Here is a 9,144-nt window from a genome sequence, read left to right on the forward strand (position 1 = left end):
GAAGTTATTGTTAAACTATGTTAAAACCCATGATGATCGTAATTTAATATCTTTGTGAATGAACAAAACTACTTTTTTTCCTTTAGCAATCTTTAGCAATCATGAATGAAAAAAATATGATATTGAATATTTATACTTGCACACAATAATGACGATTATCACAACTATGAAAAGGAGAAAAGCGCCACCACCTCCAGCACCAAGAAAATATATCTGGGGGACCTCATTCGTTTCTGTCTTTTTCATAAATTTCTGAAGTCTGCAATTCTAGAAGATATAAATAATATTATAAGTTATTCAGATTTTAATCAATAGGTTTATAAATACTGAAGCCATATATACATGCATGTATATATATTAAAATACAACAGTAAATTTACGAGCATATGAATGACAGAGTTTTTTTTTCTTCTATCATCTATAAAAAATACTAGAAAAATTAATTATTTATGAAAATTAGTTCAGAAAACCGAGATTTCATTGTACTATTAATGAAACTTTTTAGTTTCTGTCGTATAAAATCTAAAATAAAAATAAAAGTATTGAAATCCATTTTTCGATAAAGATTTTATTCCTCACAGTTGATGCTAACAAATTGTTAAGCTGATCTGTCTGCGCATTTTTTCTCTCGTTTTCTCGTTTTTTATTAAAAGGAATATGATCTGTCTTCAGGGTATGTTTTCCTCATAGCACCTGATCAAACAGTTTGAGGTTGGTAGGTTGTAAAAAATTGATATTTTCAAGCAATTTTATTTTTTACAGAATAAATACTGCTGAAAAAATATATCCATATTCGAGGGCTAAATGATTCTTTGAGTATTTTGGACAGTTATTAATATTTAAGCATTTTAATAATTTATAATTTCATGTAATTAATTTTCAATCAGTGCAATTTGTGTATTTGTCATCTGTGGAATCTCCAGAACACGCACCAATACACGATCAATTGTTGGCAAAACATGTCAAATTATTAGAATGCTCGCTACATCTTATTTTGCAGGATTTAACATAAAATTATGAACAACATTCTTAAGATATAAATTTATCAAGAGAAAAAGATTCCGTAGGTAGAATATTAAAAGTTTTTCGAGAAAGGTTTGAGTTCTTAATTATAGATATGGAAGGACCATATAAATCTATTGCCAAAGATTGTGCCCATATATGACATTTTACATGTAGTTTTTATCAATGAGATGATGATTATGAACAATTAATTTTGAAAATTCCATTTTTACAACAAATTAATAAACCAAACAATTTCATCTGAAAATTGATAATTGTAATATCTTTTGTAAAAGCACTGCGTTCATTCCATGTAGAAATGACCTGTTTATATACTACATGTACATGTACATGTGTATATTTTACCTGTACATTTATCCCCTTTCCATCCATCTGCGCAAGTGCAGTTCCCATTTATACGTGCACAGCTCTTCGAAAGGCAACCAATTCCACAATTTTTGTTACACTCCGTGCCAAACTTTCCTTCGACACAACCATCATCACAATAGCCTGAAACACTGTCACAGCCGTTTAAACAATAAGGGCTACAACTTTTATTGCAAGTCTCCTTGAAGTATCCCATTTCACATCCATTAGTACAAGCTCCTGTAATATTATTGCACATCTGTCCTTTGCAGTTGATGTTGCACTTCTCAGAACAATTCTGCCCAAAGTGTGAACCATTACATTCTATAAAAAAAGATTTATATTTGATTTTGAATTATGAAAAAATGTTTTGAAAGTACACATAATATATACTTTTAAGGTAAAACCTAAGTGGGAAAAGTCTTTGTTACAAGATTTTCAAACTTTTCAAAATGATAAATTAGCATTCCCTTATCAATCAATTAAAATTTCAAGGCATCTTTCCTCATTATTAAATGTAGTTCAGCCTGTGAAGCTTTGAATGGTATACACAAACTGCATCTTCACATTGTCAGTCATTTTTAGGGGTTCTTCTCATGAATAGAATATAAAAAATCAAAAAAATACTTCTTTTAACATCGTGTATAGACTTAATAAATGAACAAAACTAAGCAATATTTCTCAAGAATAAATTCTTTTTTGTTCAATTGACATAAAAGATAAATCCACATATAGGGAAATGAACTAATTTTTTGCGTGAATATTTCACCCTTAATTCGTACATATTTTCAGAAGTCTTTGCCATAATATTTTTAGTCTTAAATATGACGAAGAACATACCAAAATTATAACGAAAAGATATTAAAAGTTTTCGCCAAAAACTAACGAGAGATAGGTTATTTTCCAAATTGAATGCAACTTTTCCTTACTTTTTTGAAATTTCACGAGATTTAGTTATTAAATGACTGTTTAGGGTAACATGTTATTACAGATTTACAGTGTGAATATTTATCAAAAATTATACTTTCTATTAAAAAAAAGCATGTTTAATGAAAAAAAAAATGAAATCAAATAAATATGATTATAGAAAAAAACAATGCATATCATTTCATGATAGACATCACACATTTAACATATAATCTTTACCACGTTTTCGACTCAGACATATTTCACCAAGATATTATACTTTTTGTTGGCAACAGAAGATTTCTTAGGATTTTTGCGTTCCTTCAAAATAACTGCATCCTTTCACATTATCTCAATAAGTTGTGTGAATTCAGTACATGAGACAGTGTTGGATTTGTCCACTTACTGTCAAAATCTAGTAAATTAAAGGTGCTTAAGGGATTCCCTGATTCAAGAAATATATTACTCAAAAAGTCATTTACAAGTAGCTTAATAACCAAAGCTATGTAAGTTAAGTAAAGGTATTAAAAGTATTTTTGCATGATTTAAATTTAATTCCATGCATTTCAATATGCTTATTTTCTACAATTTTACTGAAACTTTACTTTAATGTACGGGATAAAGTAACATTAAATTAATAAAGACGTAATAATGGACCTTATAGAGGTTACCTATTCACTAGATATGATGTCATCTGACGTAGCTTGGTTCTTAAAAACAGGCAATTGTGAAATCTAAAAGCAGACGTCGAGTCATTTTCTCTGTTCATAACTTAACCGTTGACATCGTGAATATGTCGTCGATTTTAATCTAATAACATTTTATCAATACTACTGTTATACACAAAATGAACTTAAAAATATATTATTACTTTATCAATGGCATAAGATCTGTAAGCACTTACTGTTACAAAAGTCTCCTGTCCAGTTCGATTTACATCCATGTTGACATTCTCCAGTAAGGAAATCACAAATGTTATATTCACAAAATGGACTGCAGGTCTGATTACAATATGGACCATAATAGCCATTGTTGCATGCAGTACACTCACCAGAAACTTGATCACAACTCTGGGAATTGCATTGCGAACTACACAGATGCTCACATTTCGGTCCATAATAACGTTCTTTGCATCCATTTGTGCAATATCCAGAGAACGAAGTACATGTTGTATTTCGACAATTATCACTACATGAAACAGCTTCAAAAAAGTAAATTTTATTTAAAGGTTTTAATTTAGGAATGATATATGGTGTTAAGTAGTTTCAAGAATCACATTTATTAAAAGAATAAATTCCATTTGATTCACTTACGACATGAACCATTAATGATACTGCAAGTAGAACACTGACAATTTTTGCAAAGCTCTCCAAATTTGCCTATGCCGCAACCTGCAGATAATATATAATTGTGTATATTCAACAAAATGTTTCATTAAAAAAATTGAACCCACACTAAAACCGTCTTTCACACAAGTACGCAGGGGTAGTAAGGAAGCATACAGAATATTCTACCTTGATAAAACAGTTATTCATTTGAAGTCATAGTAGGCGGGATGAAGTCAACTTTAGAACACACGTTTTCGTAATATTGGTATTTAGAGATGTAATTTAAACCTAGAAAATGAATAGAAACGTGTAAACATTAAGGAAAATAAAATGTTTTAATTTTGTTCTGCTGTATCCGTCATTTTGATTAAAATCTACCACCGATGACCTCTCATGTGTTCATCAAGTAATTTGGGAATGGATCTTTTCGTGTAAGGAGAATTTGGCTGAAATGGTGTGTAAAAAGATACGAAAAATAGAGTTTAAAAGCAAATATCGTAAATATTTCGTGAAATTCATCTGGAGTTCAGTTATTTAAATAGGTATGCTAATTCATTTTCATCGTTTATATTCTCGTTCGAAGACAGTCAGCTATTTATGTATCCCGGTCGGCCTTTCCTCTGTCATTCGTGACAAAAAATGCAACAGAACAACAATAAGCTGCATATTTCAAAACATAAGATTTGCACAGATGGAAAAATTGTCTTCTAAAATACTTGAAAAGTGCTGCTAAAATCCCGAGTTAAGCATGGTTTTACGAAAAAATTCGTTTCATATGTATAAAATTCAAAACATCGGGTGAGGTTTCGTGCGAATGTGTGGAATATTTATTAACTAACAGGACAGTGGGATTCTAGCAGCACTTTATAGGCATAATATATGTTTTTCGACTATATTATTTACTCAAAGTAAAATTTTATTAAACTTCGGGATATTGCTGTTCTTTCAGCTTTTTATTAAGGAATATTACGCTATTAACAGAAGTCACGTGATGCCCTGGATGGTGATGCACGCCTTTGCGTTAGACTCTCTTGTATCTTTATGCAAAAGTTTATAATAGTTTACAGTTATCAGCGGATTTGTTACATTATTCAACTTAATTTTCTTTAAAAAGTATATATTTCCCTAGAAATGATTTATATGCTTCCTTAATTCATGCCTGTGAACACCCACACACACCCAATCACCCTTACATACACTCTCACACTCACCCTCTCTCTCTCCCTCACCCCCCCCCCCTCACACACCCTCACTTAAATCGCTGCAATATCACGCTAAAAGGATTTTTTACCATAAAGGAAGTTATGATATTGCAAAAAATCAATCTTTTTGAGATACAGCTGTATTATCCAAAAAAAGAAAGTCTTAGACAAACAAAAATAGCTAGCGAGACAAATACAGAAGGACGGAAAGACAAAACATAATATTCAATTCAAAACAGTAACAATTACCATAAACTTCTATTTCACATATTTCTAATATAGCCCCTTCTATTGGATTATCTTCTGGAGCGTCATAAGAGGTTCCCACAATGATGTATCTCGCTGCGTGTCTACAAGGAATATCAATCACAGACTGAGGTACATCCGGTTCTTCAGTTTCGTCCTTGTAACAGCGTACTCTTTGTGATGTTGAAGTTACATTTACTGACGAGTTTGATACATCTAGGTAGAATTGACGAAACCGGCGAGGAGGCCAGCCTGCTAAAATCATATTACATAAAAGGACCCATTAATATATGTAACTGCAGATGGGCAACAAAATTAAATTATTATGATAAATGAACCTCAAAAACATGACTACATTTAGCCGAGTACACAAAATACAGCCAGCTAACTTTTTTGGACTTTACAGTCATGTGTTGTCTGTTTATGGAATCAATGACTTTCAAAAGTTCAGCGCTGATGTCAAAGCTAGCTACCAGAGGAAAAGATGTGCATTCAATTGCCATATAGGTATTCTCTCTTATTTGAATGGTATACAAGAATTACATTTATTATGTAACTTCTATGATTATTTTTCAGCAAAATTCGCTAAAAATGAATGTAAAAGTAGATCTTTGAAACCTTTTAGTCATTATTTTAGATAATAACAATTAAAACTGGTCGATAATTTGTCTTTTTTTCAGTTTGAGATAAGGAAGTGGTCTGTATTATTTTAGCATAAAGGGGAACTGTTATGCTAGCTTGATACTATTGTACAGTTTACATATTTCCCGTATAAAATAGATCACGTCCCCTTTGTATAGCCATAAATGTAATTGTGGTGGGTAGTAATAAATTGATGCTTGGAATCGCCTGTATTGAATCAAGTATGGTCACCTTATTTGAAAGTCACGAGACGTATGCATATAATGTGTACTACATAGAAGTCATACACGAATTTCAATATCGCAAAGGCATATTCAAATTCAATACAAAATGTTATAGTCTATTAAATATACTTTGTACTTTCTGAAAAATACTGCTGCTTTAAATAAAATTTGCATTTTATAAGGATAAATTTCATGTTTTGAAGCTCCAGTTGAAATATGCATGACCTTTACAATAAAACATTTGGAGACAACGAACAGTATTCTAGATCAAAATCACTTTAAAACAATACAACGTACAAAAAATATCAACTGAGATATTTTAACTCCGTATACATGAAGGTATATTGCTGCATAAGTAAGGGAAGTTGACAATTGAAAAGTAAAGTCATCACGTTTATCATAGAGCTTGGTTGTTAAATTACCATGAATCATATAATACAGAAAAATATTTTTCTGTATTTATATTTCCATCAAGAACTCATTTTTTTTTCCGATACCGAGATATGTAATACATGTACAAACAAAAATATCATTCAAAGTCAGTTTTGCGTTTTCATGGCTGGCAAATACAACAGCACAATCAGGCAGGTATTCACCCACTTTTTTCCCACTCTCACATGTTTGTCATTTCTGATAATGACCTTACAGTTGTCACTAAAATGATTTTATTCCAGTGTGCATCGACAATCTTCCACTGCACAAGGTCACACGATATTATTTGTTGACTGCATGATTTTTCATCTGCTTCTTCCATTTCTACTCAATTGTAATTGTTTCCCTTTTCGACCCCTCTTTGTTTACGTTGGCTTTTCTCGAAATGTTCAGATGACAGGAATATGACAAAATTCATGACGGAAAGTATCATATAAGACCTATTTAAATGAATCTTGATTACCAATTGATTTGCAATAGGTGGAACATTGATCTTACGGAGAAAAAAAATCTGTTTATATTTGTCGCCATTTTTTCACGAATACTTTTGTAGCAGTATTACAGTAAAACACAAAACTAAACTTTTGCAACTCTAAAATATTATATTTTGAGCTTACAATGAATAACAATTCGATAGATATGTTTCTCATACTTACTTTCGTCTCTGTAGTATATTTTGACAGACTTCAAGCTGAAGTAATCTTTAAGATCCACTTGAAGCCAAGCTTCCTGGAATTCATAGGCAGTGTGTGAACACAGCTTATAGTCTGTATGAGTTCTTATACCATCATTCGCGAGCGCTGCATTCCATGACTCATATACTGAGCTTAACGAAACTTTTGTTGTATTTCTTCTGCTTAAATTATCTGTATTTCATGCCGAAAAATAATAAGATTTTTTTTAATAACATGATTAATATACATGTTAATTTTAGCTTAACTATCCATCAAAAGGCAGATGACGTATCAGAGCATATGAAGAGATTATCCAAATACTTTAGTTAAGCTAAAGGTACAGTGACTGCCGAGCATGCTAGTTCTTATGTTTCGTGTTTAATAAAAAGGATATCTTTCAGACATTTTTTACCGTTTGTTTCATTTTCCTCACCACTTTATCCATTGACCAGTACCTTTATATAACTACGGGATTGTATTTCGAATTTTTTTTTTTCCAAAAATAAAATAACAACTCGTCAATATATGTATAAATATATATATATATATATATATAGAGAGAGAGAGAGAGAGAGAGAGAGAGAGAAGAGAGAGAGAGAGAGAGAGCGAGAGCGTTTGCCTTTTATAAATCCATAAAATCATTTATTTTGACTTGCACTTATTTGCACCGGTAATAAAACTTTTGATTCCTCCGACACTTGGTAATATTTTATCTATCTATGTAATACTTCATTCTCAAATGAAAAATGGTACGTAAATTATTTCAGAAATGAACCGCCTCGAAACAAAAAATAACCTTTTTACATGGTATAAATATAAGTTCAGTACTTTCATGAGCCAATACAAGTCTTAAAACGTACATTTAAAAACATATTAGTAATTGGATAAATCAACAATGGTTAGAAAAGGAAAGGGATTTTTAAAAAAAAAAAAAAGAATCTACGGTTCAAATTGATTTCCAAATAGAATGAAAACTATCAAAACACTAAATAAGTAAAAATAATGCATTAAGGACAGACGAGACGTTCCTCAAAATCTGTTTTGTATATCTTTGTAATGTATGAAAAATAATCAAAATTTTAATTACATTCTGATTTCTAAACCAGTTTCTAAACGTCTTTAAAAAATCCAGCCACTTAAACATTTGAAATAGGATAATTATTTTTCCTCCCAAAAGGATTTTATAAGAAAAACTACCCCTGGTATTTTGCAGAAATGCCAGGTAAGGTACCTCAAATTTTTGTGAGTAAACATGTTTAAGTAGCAATACTTCAATGACAAAATCTTGGAAAATTTTATCTATTATTAAGGAACGTCTCGTCTGTCCTTAAGTATGAATAAGATATAATAGCATAAGTTCAATATTACATAGCTCTCAAATAATGGCCTTCATTTAGATTGACGGAAATGCAGAAAGAGCCCGTTAAATGAACTCCAGATCTCGATACCAATTACAAAAAAAAAACACCCTCAAAATATATTACAGATTGAAAGTCTCACCATAATATTAGTGACCATTTACGCTCACTGTTACTGTAACAGTAAAAAATCAAAAGTGATTACAGAAGAACTTATGATTTCTATACATACCATAACAGAAGATGGGCATGAATAAAAAACTTGAGATGACAGTCAAAAAGTATATGATCGCCATTTCAGATATAAGGAAATTAAACAGGACGTAAAAGGAAATATTTCTATTATGTAAAACACACACTTTAAGAGTGTACCGCCTTGTTAACGCTGGTACGCCGTCATGGTAGCTCAATCGAGAGCACTTGCTCCATGATCGGAATATTGAGGGTTCATCAATCCCATGACTTGCCTTATTCGATTATGATATAAGTACATAAAATTATTGCAACTGTTCCTTTAAAGTGACCTGTGGCGATTACAAGTCTAAATATAGAACCCTCCACTGATAAAAGCTCATTATATGAGGGAAGAATTATCGAATTTTATGATAAACGACCTATTTAACACTCGAGTCGGTGATAACAACATATATCTGTTTCTCTCCTCTCAATTTGTCTGTAAGTCACGTGCACTCTTTATTACCGTAACCACCTTTGTGTTTACTAGATATTGATGTTAAATTTTCGGGCTTCAGAACAATGACCAT

General features: G+C 31.2%; 2 protein-coding genes across 2 annotated transcripts; both read right to left on the minus strand.

The window, feature by feature from the left end:
* Positions 1 to 1,374: 1,374 nt before the first annotated feature.
* Positions 1,375 to 3,434, minus strand: LOC134251941 (uncharacterized). Its single transcript, XM_062734357.1, has 2 exons — positions 3,179 to 3,434; positions 1,375 to 1,692 (listed from the first exon to the last, which is right to left on the minus strand). Exons 1-2 carry the CDS (start codon positions 3,410 to 3,412, stop codon positions 1,534 to 1,536), a joined length of 393 nt encoding a protein of 130 aa, XP_062590341.1. The 5' UTR covers positions 3,413 to 3,434; the 3' UTR covers positions 1,375 to 1,533.
* A 145-nt stretch (positions 3,435 to 3,579) lies between these two features.
* Positions 3,580 to 9,144, minus strand: LOC134251940 (uncharacterized). Its single transcript, XM_062734356.1, has 4 exons — positions 9,081 to 9,144; positions 7,005 to 7,214; positions 5,054 to 5,302; positions 3,580 to 3,665 (listed from the first exon to the last, which is right to left on the minus strand). Exons 1-4 carry the CDS (start codon positions 9,142 to 9,144, stop codon positions 3,580 to 3,582), a joined length of 609 nt encoding a protein of 202 aa, XP_062590340.1.

Source organism: Saccostrea cucullata, unplaced genomic scaffold (assembly GCF_032062105.1).
Source record: "Saccostrea cucullata isolate Sc308-1 unplaced genomic scaffold, CSIRO_AGI_Scuc_v1 ctg1859, whole genome shotgun sequence".
Lineage (NCBI taxonomy): Eukaryota > Metazoa > Mollusca > Bivalvia > Ostreida > Ostreidae > Saccostrea > Saccostrea cuccullata.

Bases quoted from the DNA above. Each gene is read 5' to 3' on its own strand.
- LOC134251941 (XM_062734357.1), bottom strand. From the start codon at position 3,412: ATGGATGCAAAGAACGTTATTATGGACCGAAATGTGAGCATCTGTGTA. The intron at 1,693-3,178 runs GTAAGTGCTTAC...CTTTTTTTATAG, and splicing joins GACAGGAGACTTTTGTAACA to AATGTAATGGTTCACACTTT.
- LOC134251940 (XM_062734356.1), bottom strand. From the start codon at position 9,144: ATGGTCATTGTTCTGAAGCCCGAAAATTTAACATCAATATCTAGTAAA. The intron at 7,215-9,080 runs GTAATAAAGAGT...CATGAAATACAG, and splicing joins TAAACACAAAGGTGGTTACG to ATAATTTAAGCAGAAGAAAT. The intron at 3,666-5,053 runs GTAATTGTTACT...TATTATCTGCAG, and splicing joins ATGTGAAATAGAAGTTTATG to GTTGCGGCATAGGCAAATTT.